The sequence below is a fragment of the Prinia subflava genome, chromosome 14 (assembly GCF_021018805.1).
Source record: "Prinia subflava isolate CZ2003 ecotype Zambia chromosome 14, Cam_Psub_1.2, whole genome shotgun sequence".
NCBI classification, from domain to species: domain Eukaryota; kingdom Metazoa; phylum Chordata; class Aves; order Passeriformes; family Cisticolidae; genus Prinia; species Prinia subflava.
In genome coordinates, this window is record NC_086260.1 from 20,742,127 (window position 1) to 20,760,869 (window position 18,743).

Here is an 18,743-nt window from a genome sequence, read left to right on the forward strand (position 1 = left end):
CACACATACACAAAGGCACATACACATGATGCAAAAATTCTTTTAATCCTTCTGCCCCTGCAGAGAAATGGCAGAGCATTCTGCCTGTTCATCCATGGGAACATGTGGAGCTCCCTGCCTTTCAGGTGTTGCGGGTAAAGCACACAGAAGTATTTTAGCCCTGCAGTAGCTCCTTACATTTATGACCAGTACAGTAAGTATGGTGTGCTGCTTATAGCTGCTCTATTTCTGTATACAATGAAGAAAAAAGAGCATGAAGGTTTAATTTGCCTTCTCACTCAAAATATTTGAACTTTAACAAAATATTTGAGGATTTTTACTGAGTAAACATTGCACTTGTTGTGAGTATTTCTACATCAGTCTTCTACAAGTTCTGTTGGCATCTGTGTATTTCCATGCCATGTATCAGGACTTGGCATGCTCATGATCTCAATCAGTGGCTCTTCTTTGGTCTCCTCTTCCTTGAAAACTTTGATCTCAGCCAGTTGAAAAAGCCACCTTTTGCTTTTAGCTCAAATTCTACTGGGAAATGGTCGCTCACTCCTAGCGCCTGCAAGACAACAGCACAGAGGGTTGGGAGCCACCTGCACTATCTCCAAGCCCCGCCTGGGTGTGCAGTGCTTGGATGTAGGGAGGTGGCATGTAAGCATTGCATCTGTTTGGGAGTGATGGTCACCAGTGACCTGGTTTTACAGGCAGGTCTGTGTTCAGCACTGCCTGGACACTGCTGGCTCTGTGCTCCCATGTTAGTCCTTCCCTGCTGCTGCAGAGTCTGTGCTGTGCCTACCTGCTCCTCGGACATCTGAAATTCCTCCTGGAAATCAAAGATGTTGACAGAGTGTGGCACCACAGCCTGGATGAGCTTCTGTCCACTGACCACAATCCTGCAAGGAGCAAGGGGATGGGGTGCTGTGATGGGGTGCCTGACCTGTGGCAGCCACACTGCACTGAGCTGGTGGCCAGAGATGTGGCTCTGATGAAGTCACAGCTATGTGTAGTTTGTCCTTACCCATGGACTGCCCACCCAGAGATGTCAGCTCCTTTAGATGCCTCCTTGGCAGCCAGGCACATAAATATCTTGGTGTGCATCCTGGCCTTGGAAGCCAACATTCAGTGACTTCTGTCTAAACCCACCCAACAATGATGCAAATTTCAAAGCCCTGCTTTGGATACAAAAATCACAAGACAACTGGAGTATCACAGAAGTCCTGCTCAGACCCAGAAACTCATCCTTCAAGAGGACTCTGGGCTCTAATAGCCAATGTATTCTCGCCCCTGCTGAGCGAACTGCAGTGGCTGCAGGATGTCCTTGGACTTGCATGTCCAGGGCAAGGTGAGGTGTACCCTCCCTTAGCAGAACCTTACTGTGCATTTGTCAATCCAAATTACAAATAGAAGAGCAAAAGCCATGGTGCAAAGCTGGCATGGAGAAGGCAGCAGCACCTCCTGCCATGCATCTGCCGGGCTCCCTGCAGATGAGAAGTGCTGCTGGCTGTCCTGTCATCTGTCCCCACCTGAGCTGCAACGATGGCTGGTTCTGTGTAAATCCTGCCCAGTCTGGTCTGCAAAAGGCTTTGTGCTCCTGACTAGAAGCATTTGGATCACATTTCTCCTGGACACTGCTTTAACCTTGATGGCCTCATGTACATTTGTTTCCTCTGTTGGTCACTGACACCTTTTGATACAATTTTTCTCTAAGATTCATAACCAGTGGATGGTTTGGCAGTGAGCCCTTTACCTGTCATATGGGCATCTGGTGCTGTTCTTCACCGTTGTGTCATTTTTGTCACCAATTAGCCAAAGGAATTCAGAGTAAGTCCTCAGACGGATGTTCTTCCACTGCTTTTGGGGAACATAGCTACACCCAGCATTAAAGTCCCCCATGAAGATGAAGTTCTGGAAGGTAGGAGGGTTTCTGAATGTAAGCATGAGGACGGCTTTTCAAAAAAAGACCAATCAGAATTTTTATGCTCCATGGATGCACTGGGGCTTCTCCTTTCTGCTAGGCACATTAGGGCATGCTGATAATAATTTTATTAGGTGATGAAGTTTACTGAATAAAATGTGGAGAACTCAATGAAAATACACCAGAGATACTCAAAACCTGGGGGAACATTATCAACAGGTTTAAGGTTTTCAACTCTGAACAGTGAATCATGTAGCCAGTGACTCAGTACCAAAGCCCTTTTAGTGACACAGATGTAGCAACCAACCTCAACTTTCCAGCGCTGTTTGACATCTAAATACACATCATAAAGCTCATCAATCTCCCGCACTGCTGTGTCTGGTGAGGTGTGCAGAGGGACAATAGCAAAATCATGGACAGCTTCAAGACAAGGCAGAAGAACAGGAAAATGTAATGGTTAAACAGAGAATGAATCACAAAGAAACAGACTGACTTATAAGCAAAGGGTTTTTTCTGAGGAAGAAACAGCTTCTGCTCTGACTGTAGACCAGGGTGATCTCTGTGGTTGCAGTGACCCCTCCAGGCATTTAGTTGGGCCTTAGGAGTTGGGCCTTAGGAGTTGGGCCTTAGGAGTTATGCCAGTGCAGACAAATCCTGATCCAGCACCCACACAGTAACTGCTCCAAGCTATGCCAGCAGCATGGAATGCATCCACCAATCCACTGCCCATGGCAGCAGCAGAGGCTTTCCCAGCAGGGCAAGTGGGATTTCCCAAAGGCAGCAGCCCTGAAGGGAAAATGCTGCTCTTGGAGGGAAAAGCAATGTGGGGTCTGGATGCAGCCTCTTGAGTCCAGGCAGTGTTACTGTGCTGATGCACAGCGAGACAATGACTTTGTTCTGAAACACCTCACCGGTTTTGGGAGACTGCAACCAGATGACAAAGGGCTCTCTGGAGAAGACATCCTCATCCCCAGGCTGGGTGTCAGGGTACTGGTAGGTTTTTTTCACTGATACCTGATTTTGCCTGCAGCAGAAGGAATAGGATAGGAAATGTCACACTTGTGGCTCACTGAGATATGTCAAACACTGCTCAGACCTGGACCCTGGGCCATAGTCTGGGATGGGTACAGACACACTGGTGTCTGCTGGGATGATCTCCACATCCAGGCACAGCCCAACCCACCTGCATCTGCACAGCCTGCATCTCTCTGGCTCCCTCACAGCAAAGCCACCACGATGGCTATCTCCAGGGGCTGTGCCCCAGAGGGCAGAGGGGCTGGCTTGTTGGCAAAGGGGGCTCACCCACCTGTAGATGAAGGCATACTGCTCCTTGTAGCTGCTCCTTCCCAGCCTCTCACTGGCCATGCACCAGTACTCCTCCTTTGGCCCCTTCAGCTGACTGGAAGGAAAGTGATGTTCCTGAGTTTATTTCTGCACTCACAAGGCGCTGAGAGTGAGATAATTTTGCCTGTGCCCAGGGGTTTGGGCATTGCCTACCTGACCTCAGAGGCAGGTGTGCACAGACTCTAAATCCTTCTTAGGAGCTGAAGCCCTGCTTCATCACTTGTTCCTCACTGTCTCCCTGCTCATTACAGTCTCTGTGTCTCCTTCAGCTGGGTGTCATATCCAGCCAGCTGAATACTGCTATTTCCTCTGGATGTCTGGAGTATCCAGGCAAGCAACACCTAATCTAAAGCAGATCCAAGCCCTGCAGGAAGGTGGCTGTCCTGCTGCAGCCTGATGCCAACCCAGTAAGGGCATTTCCCCTTCTTTTTTTTCTCCTTTGGGAACCTCTCTGTAGCACATTGAATTTAAATTGGCTATGCTGATTTAAAAATGTGCTCTACAGTGGTCTGGAACTGCCTTTGCTCCTGTCCCTCAGTGAGACTGCCAGAGTCTGGTCCTTCCTTAACACTGGGACAGAGCCCAGATCCTTATATTTTGCCCCACTAAAGTGGCACTGAGCAGAGCATAGGCTCTTGCCAAGCAGCTTTCCCAATATTTGTCCATTTGCTCATGGCCACCCTACCTGGTGAGCTTCTCCACCAGGAGAGGACAAACACGGTTCTTGCTATCCTTTATTTCCATCAGCAACATGATATCACAGCGGGAAATGATCTGCAAGGGGAAGGAGGAGGAAGTTCACACATGTCTAGTTTTAGAGGATTACGAAGGGGTTAGAAAGAAGTGGTTACAGGCATGGGGGAAGTCCTTTGCGAAAAAAGTGGCAAGCAGCCTGGGACTGTGGGAGAGGAGCAGGGGCCAGAAAGTTTTTCTGCTTTCAGAGCTGCTGCATGCCCCAGCAGGAACTGGGAGAGGGAACCCAGGAACAGAATAGTTTCAGATTCAGTGAAAAACTTTGGCACAGAACCCTGAGGAGGAAGTGAGATGGGGAAGGGGCAGCAAAAGCCACTTCTGTGGGCCTGGTTCCACCATCACCACCACCGCTGGGCTGCTGCCTCTGCCCCACAGTAAGCATTCACCCGTCTCTGTTGCAGATTCCTCTGAAATAGCCCCTAGAGCCCAAAGAAACACCCTGTTTGAAAATGGGGTCCCGACACCAGGGGACTGCACACCTCAGAGGGACTGAAGGCTCAGCTCCCTCCCACAGCTACTGTTGGGATTCCCCATGGGAAAGTCCAAGTTACCCAAAGCACAACATTCTCAGGGGCTTCCCTCTGCCCCTGATTTCATTGCTCTTTAAACTTTGTGGGTGTTTTTTGACAGGAAAAAAAAGCCCCTCTTTGCCCCCTGAAACTTACCCACAATTATCTAAGTGACCCCAAAATTTAGTATATATTGCCTACAATGATGACAGTATAGAAAGAACAGTCTAGGAATGCAAAACCAAGCAAACCACTCTTCTCTGCCAGTTTGCAATAAAAGGAATACAACTCAACTATACGGTGCCATTCCTCATTTGTGCCATTCTGCACACACAGCCACCTCACTAATCCCAAGCCCCATGTGGCATCTTGGAGGGCATTTGCAAAGCTCTAAGTCTAAAAGGTGGTTCTTTTTAAAACCAGGGTTATTTTCAGCTTTTTGGAGGCAGCCTGATGGTGAGGGTTTGCTTATAGAAATTGGCAATTGGGTTTTTCAAATTTCTACCAGATCTAACATAACAGATACTATTTGCTGTCCTGAGAATAGGTTTAATTAGACAAGAATATCTGAGAATAACTAGTACATAAGGAAGGTAAATAATATATCACAAAAAAAATTTTTGTGGATTCAAAGTGAAAATTATTTTTACTGTGCATTGAGGTTTTCCTCTTTTCATAACTCAATTTCCAAAGGAAACAGTAAATATTTTTTCTGTTATATTCCCGTGAAGTCTAAAGTAACAACACACATTCTGTTCAACCACAGGCTGATTTTTACTTTTAAAGTATGACATTTTAAAAATAATTAGCTCTTTTTTTAACTTGATATTTAACAGTGAAAGACAAACAAAGTGCAAGATTAGACATCTAAGAAACCCTAGAAAGATCAGTGTCTGTCTCATCCAGGCAAACAAACGTACCTTTACCACAGCATCAACGACTTCAGGTCTGGCTATTTTAGTTTCTCCAAAAGACCTCACATTGAAGGAGCAGATTTTTAGGCTCAGACATGGGTTGAAATGCAAGAATGAAAGTAAGAAGAAGAGCAGCATCTTCACGGACGTGGGCAAAATAAGTTGCTGCGAGAGTGCCTATAAATATGTATGTGTGTGTGTTTATGCATCCGTCCCTCTATGGCTGGTTGGGAGGTCAAACTGAGCAGTCAGCTGTGTCAATCATGAACAGGAATCACCATTTCCTCCTTTCCCTCACTTCCATCTCCCAGCACAAAGCAGCATGGAGACTTTGAACTTCTGCCTGAGGGGAAAACAAGCTCTTCTGAGCCAGCCTCTGAATCCTGGCAGAGCAACAGCTCCCCCAGAACCCAGCATGCCTCTGCACAGGGAGACACTAGTTGTGGGATGCTTGCCATGACTGGGCACCAGCTGGGACCACTCTGGGCCATGCTCAACTAGGACCAGGCTCCCTGGGCCATTCCAGACCAGTGGTAAACACCAGGAGGTGGATGCTCAAAGGGTCTGAGAAGCAGCACAGGGGAAAGACTGGGATTTCTGGTGGGCACCAGAAGCCCATTGGAAGGGACTGCCAGAGAGCCACGGGAAGATAGATGATGCCCCAGCACTGCTCCTCAAACTCCTGGTCAAGTGTCCCCAGCACAGGAGTCTTGGTTTGTGCATGTGAGTCTGGCTGGTGCTGTGTGGTGGAAGGGGTCACACAAGTTTGGCTAAAACAACACCTGAGTGAGGATGCTGCAGATGGGATGGCTTGGTCCCCTGAGGTGGTTTTGCAGGGAAGCCACTCCCCTATCCCCTTAATCCTCCACCACGTGTCAGCCCTCAGACAGAGACACATTTGTTGACCCTCAATCAAATTATAAAGGCAGGAGGTGTAACAAGAGTTCAAGTTAAATTACATCTTTAAGTGTCTTGAATTTTTCTCTCCATGCTTACAGGGTACTTTCATATGCTCCCTCCTTTCTCTAGGAACACCCAGCCTGCCTGGACCTTACTGCCCAAGCAGGTCTAGCCAGAGCCACCAGGACATGACTACCAACACTGAAACAACCAAACAGGCTCAGATGGAGACAGCACAAAGCACGGCTGTCATGGGTTTTCACTGGCTAGATGTTAATGCACCCATGAGTATATGTTTTGCTTAGCAACTATTGTGGGATGTGATCAGGAACAGAGCAGAGCAGGCTCAAAACTTGAAAACAGAAGACAAAAACTTTATTACATTACATAAGAACAGAAATAGGAAAGAAAAAAACAACACCTTAAACACACACACAAAAGAAAAACAGAAATGAAAACTTTCCAGAGCATTTCTTCTCTTCCCCCTAATTTTCACCCCTTACACGTTACTCTCCATGGACTAAAACTTTGGGTTTAAAATCAAACAATCATTACTCAAAAAACTAATCTTTAATTCATCAAGGGAGAGAGGAGTCTGTCCCACACTACAGACTGCTCTTCAGGAAACACAGATCTACCTTTTATGTGTTTCTGTGTCACCCGTGGCACCACTTGACTGCAGTGGTGACACTCTCTTCTCTATGTCCAGTGCTCTCATCACTGTCCATGGGCTAAAGCTGCATATAGGGCTCTTTTTAAGGATGCTTGCATGCTGGGCTCTCTCTATTTTTTCCCCTGGGGCTGAGGGTTTCTTCTCTGAGGGCAGAGGGCACAACTACACCGTCTTCTTCTCTGCTCCGTTCACTTCACTGCAGCAAGTCGAGCTAGGCTACATCTACCCCAAAATCCAGTTTATGTTCAAAAGAGACTCAAGTTCAGTCTATGGCTAACATTATGCAGGAAAAGTCTAGCTCAGAAAGCTACTCCTCTCATTCTTTGCCTATCTAGGATTCTTTTCATCTTCTGACTTTATCATCTCGGTCCCAGGCTGTTTCTCTTTCTCTTCTGAAACCACTAGCTATGAGAGTTAATGTCTGGGAAAAGTTTCTTTCTGCCTCAGAAAGGGTTAACAGTTCTTGGCTCCCGGCAGGGGGCTGCAGGCTCAGGCACTCCCTGCTTGGGCAGCTCCCACTCGCAGCTGGGCATCTTCCCCCGTGGGGGAGGAAGGAAGGTACTTCCACAGTTTTCTACCCCTCTATCCTGGATGGGGCTAGCTCAGCTCAAAGCTAGTTCATTCTCTTCCCCCTGGGGCTCCAGCTCACCTCAACTCGGCTGCATGATTCTCTTCTAGCTCGGCTATGTGGTTCCCCTCCCCCACCTAGCCTTGAAAGCTGGGCAGGGGAGGTCTTGCCCTGCTGAAGCCGGAATCTAAAAGAGGCAGACCCTCTGGCAGTCCCCGCTTTTAACCTCTTGTGTCCTCGGAGGCGTGTCTAACCTCTCAGCGGCTACCCTAAGTGCTAGCATAAAACCTGACCGCTGATTGGTTTGCTCACAACTCCCTGAAAAATTCACTTCTCTCTCAAACTGAGACAACGGCAGATGGAAGGTCTCCAAAAGACATGGCACAGCTGAAAGCAGTGGGATCTAGGCTTGCTGGGGAGGCAAGTTATCCAGGGAATGTGCTGCAGGTGTTGAAATAGGCACCACAAATCCCTTTTGGCATTATTGGAATTTGGAGCACTGGCCACCAGCAAGGGACGTGTCACCACATTATCCCAGTGTTTGCCAACCAACAGAGCTACTTGGGGAGTGGGCAGGTGATCCTCCAAAATAACAGGGCTTAGGCGGTGCTTCCTCTACTCTGGGTCTCCAATGAGCTGTCCCCAGGCAGGAGAGGGTCTGGAAGGGACTAATAAAGAGAGAGGAGAGGGAAAGTTGCAGCCTTGGGGGACTTGGAGGGATGTAAATCTCCTTGCTAAAAGAGCAGCCCGAGCCAAGTGCTTGTGACAGCAGCTGCAGCTTCAGGGTCAGAGTCATCAAACTCAGAGCTCTCCCCATAATCAGGCTTGTTTTTGCTACCCTGGCATGAAAGAGTGTTTGTGGTGCCCATGAAGGTTCTGACCCTGAACCATGGCTGTCAGTGGTGTTGTTTATCTTCAGGGGCTCATCAGTTAGTGCTTTCTCCTCCACCCCAGGCATTATCAGGGGGACAGACAGCAGCCAGTCGACCTGTATGGGGTGACACAGGGAGCTCATGTTCCTTTCTGCAGCACTTTACTCCCTGTTTACTGCACTTTCTGTGCTTGTCCTCTTTGCTTCTTATCAGATCATAAAACATGCTTGATGTGGGTGCATGAACACTGACAGTTCAGGGCTGCCCTGCTCTTGCACAAGAAGCTGCTGGTGAAACACAGCCTGGGGTTCTTGTCCCCACTTGGAATGATGCCAGGTGAGTGATACACTCTCCAGCTGAGCAGCACTAGTGGAACATTCATTAATAAAGGCCCTCCTCAGCCTCTCCCTGATCCCAGGAGACTGGAGGTAGCTAAGGAGGCTGAGGGTAATGCAAAAGCCAATTTGGGCAAGAACTCTGAGCAGTGAGTAGGTGCTGCACAGGGCATTGTGGTGAAGCTTTGCTGATAGCCTGTCCTGGGTGCATGGGGCCTGTGGCTGGTGTGTCACTACCTCTGGAGCAGCAACTCAGCCCTCCATTTTCTTCCCACTCCCCAGAAGATGCTGTGGGATAGATGGGGTGAGATGTGTCCCTGTATCACATGCCTGCTTAAGGTCCCGATGGGACAGCGGGGTGTAAGGGTCCTGCAGCCATGTGGGAGTTTCTCCTCTTCCTTCAGGCACAGCTGCTTCCTTTTGCCTGTAGCCCTAGCTGCTTGTAGGGAACCCACAAAATTGTTTCTGTTGGCAGAGATCGACTGAGAGGATCTCTGAGGTTTCCTGTGCCTTCCTGGGAGAGCTTAGAGGGAGACACCACGGGGTCAGCCCACATCCCCTTCTGTTCTGGCAGAGGAAGCCTATTCTGGCCTTGAAGGGCAGCAATGACTCACGGGACACTCCACAAAAGGGGAGTACCCATGGGGTGCTTGGGTCTTGACTGAAGCTTCATTTCTTCTCTGCAGGAAAGATGTGATGTCTGTGTTCTGGTCAGGGGTTTAGTACTGTTGGGGGCACCAGTGCTGCTGTGCCCTTTGAACAACAGTCTGCCTGAGCCCAAATCTGTTGGGGTGTTCCTGCTACCCCATTTGACATCCCCATTAGCCTGTTCCCCCAAGGAGGAGATTGGCTCCAGGGAATCAGGGGCAGCATGGGCAGAGGCGATGTTGGGTGTGAGGGGCATTGTGGGGACCAACACCCCCAGGCTGGTGCTCCCCAGGTGCCACCACATCTCTGTTTTCTGAACAAAGGGGTCTCCCCTTCCATGTGCCGGGCTTTAAAGTGTTGCACGTTTCTTAATTTTTACCATTTCTACACAAATTGCCACTCTGTCAACATCTGCAATGACATGGGGAGATCCAGGAAGCGCCAGCCCCAAAGATACCATCCCCATAAAAGTAGGTTCCTTTGGGCTCTTGGTGACCTTATCACAACCATCAGGCAGAGTATTTTATCACAGTCTCCTGGACTTTCAAGTTAATAAGTGGCAAAGGACTTGAGCCATTTTGTATTGCTAAAGTTCATAGCTAGACTGCAGACCATATATGGTCATTTGGGAAGTGGTTTCAGTGCCAACATAATGGCAATAATTGTCCTGGTGTGACCCTTTGGCATTTCAGGATAAAAGTATTTGGTGTGCAAGATACATGGAATGTTTTGAATCAAATCTTTGATACTTAATTTTTATTTATAATTCTGAAAGGTAATTAATTCTACTTAATTAATTACTGTCAAGGCACAATTCCTTTGCTAGTCCAGGACTCTGATAGGGTTTTCTTTTTCAACTTATTATGTCAGTATTGTTCAGCTAGTGATTTGAAGCATGACAGCCCAGTCACTACAAGCTAGTCCAAGGAAAAATGCCTCATGATGTTTCTTGAAGGAGGCTGCTTAGCTGAGCTGTAGGAAAGCAGGAGGTAATCTGAAATACAGGCTTTGATGCACAACGACAAGATGAAGCTTTGAAGTTAATCCTCCATAAAGATATGGCAGCCACCAAATAAGGTTTTGTGCCAATAAGTACACCCGTATTGTTAGCAGTTAAAGATGTAATTAAAATGCACATAATATATGCATTAACTTTGAAAAGAGTCAATAAAGTATTATTTAAAGCTGTTATTAGGCAAGTAGGTCTTGTTTTACAATGTTCTAAAAGGCAGGAGTATTGTTCCTGTGTTTGTCCCAGGTTGTGCAATGAAGCCCCTGGAGAGTGACAGGGCAGCTGCTCAAGGTGGTGCCCAGAAGAGTTATTTACCCCTGCGCTCACCCAGAACTGCTGTTTGCAAAACAAGGTGAGCCGAGATCTTACCCCTGTCCTGGAGGGTGAATTTTGGTAGCTCTGTGTTATTAAAGTGGCACTGCTCAGGGCAAGGCCTTTCTCAACATCAGCTCCCATGATGTTGGGCTCTGGGGCATCCGCCTGCCCCAGCACTCTCTCATGCCCATAGTGCCCTGGGCATTGCTCATGTGCCACAGGGCCACCACTGTGGCAGTGGAAATAGATGGAGACAAGTCACCCTGGGAAGATGATTCACCCTACCAAGGCAGTGTGTAGTCACTTGTTATGATTGCAACAGCCTCACCATGTGCCCTGGGGAACCATCACCCAGGCAGTGGAAATTAACATGGAAACTTTTCATCTAGTGGAGCAATGCTGCTTCTCAGCTCGGTGAGGCAGAAGGTGGAGTTCTCCACAGCCATCCTGGACTGAATCCAGCCAGAGATTCCTCCTTCCTATGGAAAACAAGACTGTTTACATAAAAGTGTCTTGTCCTGGTTTCTGTGGCCATGCAACAGCGAATTCTGATTATTTTTAATTTTTTTTAACATGTGGTTGCTCTGATTTAGAGATATAATTTGTTTCTCACTGGATCATAAGTCATTGTTGTCATTGTTTGTCCTGCTCACAGGATCAAAGCTGTGTTCCTGTGCTGGTGGGAAGCCCAGCTCCTGACATTGGCATTAGGAATGAGTAATCTTTGGCTGAGGGCTGGCATAGCTGGTGCCGAGCTCCAAAATGCCAGCAGCCTCAGAAGGTGACAGGGGTGACTTGGTCCTCACCAGCTGCCACAGATATGTGATAAATTGTCTGTGGGCTGAGAAAAGAAACAAAATTCATGGGGCAGGTCAGTGCAGGCACTGGTTTTTAATTTGGGCTTTCCACATTGCAACCACCCCAACCATGGCCTTGTAGGGTCCTAAGGAGGTGCCCACAGAGCTGCTGGGGCTTTCTTTAAAGCCTGAGGATCATCTGCTCTCTGTGGGCACAGGGGGTCCAACCATGCTCTGCACTCTCCGCATTGGTCCTCCCTGTGCAATCTCGAGTGCCCAAGATCTCGTCCCCACCAGAGCAGCAGCCTCAGCCCCTTCCTGGCAAAGTGATCATGGCACTGCAAACTGCCTCCCTCAGCAGGGCAGTGACCTGTTGAAGCTGTGGCCTTATCCTGGCAGTGGCTGGATCAGAGGAGCCCATCACCACCACTAAAGGAGACTATCAAAGACTCTTCCCTGTGGCTGCACTGAGCTTGCAGGAGGGTTTCCTGCTTAGCTCATGCCATGTTTCAACACAAAACCACCACAGGTCTCTGCTTCAACTTCTCTATTTTAAGCACCATCATTTGCTATGACTGTATCCAGGGGCGTTCCCACCAGGTGGCCTGGAATAACCATCGGGTGGGTAATCCATCCGTTTGTGAGTCAGCACTGCCCTGCAGATGTCCCATGAGAGCATAAGTAAGTTAAACAAACAACTCCGACTGCAATCAATGTTTGAATGCTTATGAAATACCTCCCATGTCCACTTAGGTCACCTTAGTGAAAGCTCAGCTTGGTTTAGCCTAGCTTGATTGAGAAAGAAAACCCCAAACAGGCTGAGCTTCAACATCATCAGGCCACCTAACCCCTTTGATTTTTTTTGTTATAAATCTCTCCCGACAGTTCATGTTATCAAAAGCTTACAGTTATTGTAGAAAATTCTGACCTGGAAAGCCCTTTACACTATCTCACCTTCCCCAGCCTGCAAGACCAAAAGGACATCCTTTATCAGAGCACAGGTGGGGTGAGGACTTGACCCAGTTTGCATTTACTCAGGAGCTAATCTCATTTCCAATTTAACTAAGTTTTCTCATAATTTTTTTTGGCATATTTTAAAGGTACACATCAGCCTGATATGTGAGCCATGAGGGGGAATGAAAGTAAATTTGCTTACAGCAAAAGTATTCAGTTGGCAGTTTTAAGAAAAATCAGAGCAGATTTTAGAATGGAAGTTCAAATGCAGCTCCTGAGAGCAGTGTCATCTGTTGGAAAGGTGAAAGATTTGTAATCTAAGTGACAGACTTACTTTTACACCTGAAATAGGATTTTTGTAAGAGGGATGTTCTGATTTCAACCTTTGTGTCCTGTCCTTCCCATTGGAACATCCCTCATCACAGCCCTGCCTCAAATCTGGAAACAGCTGTCCCCCACCCCAAGCTTGCTCCCAGGCCTCATGCAAGAGAGCTGTGAGGTTTCTCTGTGGGGTGTAGCACTGCACTCTCCTTTGTAGTTCTGTGGCAATTGTATCCATCCTCTTAACATCCCTGTAGTAACTCCTGTTGTATCCACCCTTTTTGTAACCCTGTTGCTGCCGTATCACATCCCCTTTTTTTATCCCTGTTGCATCCCCATGGCAACCCCACTGTAAGAGTTCTGCAGCCTCATTGCATCCTTCTTGGGTCCCTGCTGTGTGTCTCTTGCAATACCCTCTTTTGCGTCTCACGTGATGAGGCTGTTTGCAATCGTAACAAGTGATTGCATGCTGCCTTGGCGGGATGAATCATCTTCCCAGGGTTAGGGTAAACCTAACCCAACCCTGGTCTAACTGCCCACTCCCTGCAGCCCACTAGCACCCCTCCCATACACTCTCACTAAAGTCACATCACATCCCTCGGTTGCCATTCTATGTCCCCTCTTGTACCCCCACATTGTCCCCCGAGCATCAATGTTATACCTTATACACTGCCTGCACTTCCACTGCAGCCCAGTTGCATCCCCTGCTTTAACTCCACTGAATTCCCATCACAGCTACACTGAATCTCCCATTGCATTCCCATTTCCACGCCTGTTGCAATTCCCGTGGAAGTCCCATTACTTCTCTGTAACTTCATTGCATCCCCCCTTGCATTTCCACTGACCTCCCTCTACATCCCCCCATTGTAGCCACCTTGCAGTCCTTGTCTCCCCGCGTCGCATCAGCAAAGCAGCTCTATCACATCTCCCTTTGAGCCCCGTTGTAACTCCCGCCTTTGCCCCTATCTCAATCCCTGTTTCACCCCAGCTGTGTCCCGCCTATACCCCCTTGGCATCCGGGCCCGCGGAGCCGCATCCCCGCCTCTCCGCTGCGCTCCGCGGGGCCGCACCGGCGCGTGGGGAGGGCGCAGCGGAGCCGCCGCGTTCCGCCGCCAGGCGCTGCCATTACGGCCCGGCCCGGCTCGGATCGGCACGGTGAGAGGCGGGGGGGGGAGGGGGGGGGCGGCATGCGGGGCTGACGGTGGCAATGACAGGACCGAGGGGGAAGTGAGCGGAGCGGGGGCCGTTCTAGCTTCCACGTCTCCCCAGTCCCAGCTGTGGTATCGCTGGGGGTGGGCAGAAGATCGCGAGCAAAGATGAAATCCAAGAAAAACATTAAAATATATATTCAAATATTTAATTAATTTGCCTTTAATTCCTCTCCTCTCCCAACAATTAATCATTTGGTGGCGAGGCGGTTGGAACAAGATCATCTTTAAGGTCCCTTCCAAAGCAAACCGTTTTATGACTCTTAAAGGATTCTATGGACTCAGCTGCTGCTGTTCAGAGGATGCTGTCATTTTGCAGGAGGAGGATGCTATGGGGGGGGGGGGGGGGGGGGGGGGAGGGTAACAGGGGGGACTGTGTGCTGAGAGAAGGGGCCAGGATGTGGCCCCCGGATACCCCTACCTCATCCTTGCCCAACTCTTTCCTACCCCCTCCCGAGGAGACGGCTGAGTCCCAACGCACTCGTGACATCAGATGTGCCGTGCATGCTCTGCTGCATGCATGTGTGGCAGGATGAGGATGGCGACAGGGTCCGGAAGGAGGATGGGCACGTTATGAGTTTCTAAACCAGCAGCTGACTCACAGCACAACCTGCTTGGGTCATGCTTTTCATCCACGGTCCCCACGCTGGCTGGCAGTGATGCTGATAATTTGTCCCTGGATATTCCCAGCCTGGGGTACAGCAGCAGGGTCAAGAACCAGGCCAGACTCTCTGGCTCGTGTTGGAGCCGTGTTGAACAGATACAATTTGCTCAGAGATATACGTTTGGCTGCAGAAATAATGATGGCATTTCTGCCATCTATAAATATATGAAGATGAAAGGGCACATTTCCTACTCTTGGCTCACCAGAGGCCAGATTGAGAGCTGGGTGACTGACAGAGAGAGATCTTTTGACAGAGATCTTTCAAATATGAATAGATATTAAATTACAACTTCACTGTGATTAGCACCTAAAGGATCCCATAGCAAGCTACACCACTGAGGAATCATAACAGTTGTTATGTCATAGTTTAAAGTCTATTATTTTTCTGGCTGCAGATGATGCAAGGATGAGGGAATTTCCAAGGAAAAGGATTCACTCGCATGTTTTGGGTTTTTCTTTTTACGTGGTTAGTGGTGTGAGTTGGGGCTTCTGGGAGCCCACCTCAGTCACTGAGGTCCCTCAAAGCCTCTATTTCTGCAGTAGAATCTTAAAATTTGTTGATGCTTTTTTGTTTTCAGATCTTAAAAAAAAATTACCATATGCCTAAATGTGCTGCTCAGCTTTCAGCTATTTAGTGATCAGTGAGACTTGGACTGTGCTGAGTGCAGGTGGGCTGAGCAAAACCCTGTGTGCAATAGCAGTTGTGCAGTCTAGTCCCAATGAGCACAGCCCAAGACAGACTTTGTGCCTGAATGTTGGCAGTGATGGCATACATGTGATGCCTGTTTTGTAAAATCCCTGCCTGGCCTTCCTCAGGGCTGCCCTGTGCATCAGCTGCCAGTTTCCTCTTCCAACCCAAGGCCTACTGCCTTGGGGTGGGTTTTGTGCTGCTGCTGCCTCTCTTGTGGGGCTTGGAAAAAAACTGAAAATACACCTCAGCTGTATTCTTGGGTCTTCCCAAGCCTCCCTGGAGTGACACACTGAGCTTGAAAGAGGAAAAATGCCTTTGTTCCATGGCCTTGGGAGCGTCTCCAACATGCTCTGTAGTGCATGTAGTGACCACACAGACCCCTTCCACTTGTTGGCCCCTCTCTTTGCAGGTGTTGAGACCCTTACTTGAATCTGACACAGGGGAGGAATAGCAAAGAAATGGAGATGTGGAGGCTCCCCTTAGTATCTGTCCTGGGACTGTACCATTACCTGGGGTGCCTTGTTTTGGGAATCCTCCCAGGTGTGATGCAGGCTGTGGTGGTTAGTGTTTGTTGCCAGTATGGGAACCAGTGCTCCTGGCTTGGCATCCCATGCCCTGCCACGTGCACAATGTGCTAGGTGTTATCACCACCATGATCACACATCATTTATCAGAGTTACCTAATTGATGTTTACAAGTTAATTTATGAAGTGAGTGGAGATCATTCAGAGAAGCAGTAGCAACACTTGGGGCCACTTGCTGTGATTCTTGGTCACAGGGCACCTCAGAATAATGAATGACCTGTGGTATGAAGACTTATGCCTGTTACCAGAGGGCTTGTTTTTTTCTTTAAACCCACAGCAGCTTAGAAAGCTTCTCCGTAGCTGGTAGTAAAGGACTGTGCCGGGACCTGGGGTGATGGTGCCTGGTCTCAGTGCAGGAGGGAGGGTTATCATTCCCCGATGGGCAAAGCACCATTGCAGGGCATTGCCACTCTGGGTGCTCCCCCGAGACTTTGGAGAGCCGTTGTCCCTGCAGCACTGATGGGTGCAGAGATGGTTTTATTGGGCAGGGGGTGCTGGGGACTTTGGTGTTTGCCCCTGACCTCATAGCTGAGCCTGCTGACATTTTCCTCCATCGGAGTTAGCCATGGAATTCAGTGATGATGCTCTACCCACGCAGAAGGAGGTTCGGAAGCGCCATGGGGCTCCCCGAGCATCCTTCCCTCCTCCATGCACCCGCGGCCAGCGGGGCCCTGAGGGAGGCCTGCCGGCTGAGCATGGCCGGCATTGGGCGCGGGGGCTCACGTGGTGAGTGGTGGCTGCCGCGGCCCTGCCGGAATGTTTCGGCGTGATGGGGACAGCAACCCCCGGCTATCCCTGGACCTGCGGCCTGGCAAGGTGGGGCTCTCAGGGATTTTCTGGCTTGGAGCAGCCCCCAGAACTCATGCCGCGTGGCTCCAGTGCACCAATTGATCATCCCCCGTGAATTTCACAGCCAAAATCTGCCAGCGAGTTCAGGCCGGCATTTTGCTGCGTGCCCAGTAATTTCCTGGAGCTGCACTTCGCTTCAGCCTATCTCACACAGGGAAGGCTCGGGGGGAGGTAGGGGTGGGGGTGGGGGGCGCACGGAGAGGGCTTGGAAAAGTACCTTTAAGACAAAGAGGAAGGGGATGAGCAGCAGCTTAGCTGGCTTTGTTCTAATAGTAGTAATCACCTGAAGGGCGAGCATGAGCCCGCGGCGCTGGGTCCGCGCAGCCCTGCCCGGGGCTGCTGGGCTCGGCTCTTCCCCGCCGCGGCTCTCGCTTCCTCCCCGATGGCAGCTGGCACTTTGCTCCTGCTTGGAACAAGTGCTCTCAGCGGGCTTTATGGTACAAAAGACCATATTTACATCAACAGGGGACAGGTCGGTCAGAAGGTGAATACGACACGCCTTGAAGGGAAGATGGTGGCTTAAATATCCCAAGCTCACTGGGCCGCCGAGCCTGAAAGGAGGCATTAAAACAGGACTGCGATTTTGACCTTGTTTTTTTCCTCTTGTGACAGTGTTTTCAGACACTGCCGCTGCCCACAGCGAGCAGGACTTGTGCTGAGAGGAGGAGGGGAACTGTGCAAGGTAAGCCGGGCTTTTTAAAGGCTTTCTCCTCGTTTAGCTTCCTAAAAGCGGTGTGGAGGTGGAGGCAGAGGTGGTGACCCCGTGCCAGGGAGGACAGGGGCTTTCACCATCCCGGGCGTTTTGCTTCCTGCAGCCTTCTCTCGGTATGAGTCACCAATGGGAACAATGGCGATTTTCTGTGCTCAATTGCTGCCGTTTTAGTGACATAGCAAAAGGCAGTGAGTGCTCGGGGGTGGGCTCCCTCGCAGCCCTGCTTGCATGGATAAGGTTTATCGGTTGCATAAAGTGTTTTTTTATGAACAATCCATGATGAAATCAAGGATCTTTCTACAAAATGTTAATTAAATGAATAACGACGTGTTGTTGAGGCTTGAAGACGGAAATGAGGTTTAGCTTTGTTAAGGAGGTGCCTGGTGGAAATATTTACAGTATTCCTCAAATTTCAGCTATTCCAGTTTTCCCTGGGTAAAGAGGGCAAATCTGGCTGAAGCTTCAGAGGTTCTGTAAACCATTTCTCTGGATTGTGTGTAATGTGAGGGTCCAATGTGATCCAGTGTGATGGTGTCTGGGGGCGGGAGGCTGTGACTGTGGTGATTGTGTTCCTGTTTCATGGTATCACATACCACACACACACCACTGGGAGTCTTGGAGGAAGCTGGAAAAAAAATCTGACTGTCCTGACACGAAGAAATGTGAAGGTGGTGATGGGGGGTGAGTTGCTGATGGGAGAGCAGGCATTGAGGACGTTTCGTTTTACAAATGTGGAACCAAAGTGCTAGTGCCGAGGAAAGGAGGAGCCATGAGTTGGTTTGCAGGGGGAATTAGAGGAGATATGTGTGTGGCAGCGTTTATTTCTTAATGAGAAAAATATATCCCAGCTGCCTGTGGTGGAGAGAGTTCAGGGACAAACGTGACATTGTGCAAGAGCTTGCCCTTGCTGCCAATGCCCTTCACCTGCTGTCCCTGAGACTTGTCTGAAGGATGCTGGGGAGCAGGGCTGGGGACCTGTTATCCACAGAAAGTGCAAAATGTGGGGCAGAAGTGAGGATGTGGGGGTGGGGATAAATTTGTTTCTGATAAGGGCTGGACACCAGAGTGCCCTGCCAAGTTGTTCCCTTCTGTTCCCGAGTCCATTAATAGGCTCTGCTTCCTTGATTAGTTGGTGCCTGTGCAAAGCGGTAATGAGAGCTGGGCTCAACCCATCAGTTCTAGGTCAGTGGTTGTGTGCTGGGGATTTGGGATCA

General features: G+C 49.3%; 2 protein-coding genes across 8 annotated transcripts in view; one reads left to right on the top strand and one right to left on the bottom strand.

Annotated features, from left to right (window-relative positions):
* On the bottom strand, positions 1 to 17,268 carry DNASE1L3 (deoxyribonuclease 1 like 3). Of its 2 annotated transcripts, none has more exons than XM_063411499.1 (8): positions 17,101 to 17,268; positions 3,936 to 4,024; positions 3,213 to 3,305; positions 2,818 to 2,930; positions 2,214 to 2,326; positions 1,739 to 1,896; positions 788 to 884; positions 1 to 550 (listed from the first exon to the last, which is right to left on the bottom strand). In XM_063411499.1, exons 1-8 carry the CDS (start codon positions 17,266 to 17,268, stop codon positions 434 to 436), a joined length of 948 nt encoding a protein of 315 aa, XP_063267569.1. In that variant the 3' UTR covers positions 1 to 433. The 2 variants fall into 2 exon arrangements, with proteins under 2 accessions (XP_063267569.1, XP_063267570.1); XM_063411500.1 differs by lacking the exon at positions 17,101 to 17,268 and adding an exon at positions 5,433 to 5,692.
* The window catches only part of ABHD6 (abhydrolase domain containing 6, acylglycerol lipase), a 15,122-nt gene continuing 10,224 nt past the window's right edge, over positions 13,846 to 18,743 (top strand). For 2 of the 6 annotated variants that reach the window (XM_063411495.1, XM_063411497.1), the window contains exons 1-2: positions 17,151 to 17,301; positions 17,430 to 17,499. The gene's annotated coding sequence lies outside the window, so the exon portion shown is untranslated. Of the gene's footprint in view, positions 13,977 to 16,662; positions 16,785 to 17,150; positions 17,302 to 17,429; positions 17,500 to 18,743 lie in introns of those variants that run through there. The other 4 variants (XM_063411496.1, XM_063411493.1, XM_063411498.1 and 1 more) reach the window with 4 other exon arrangements.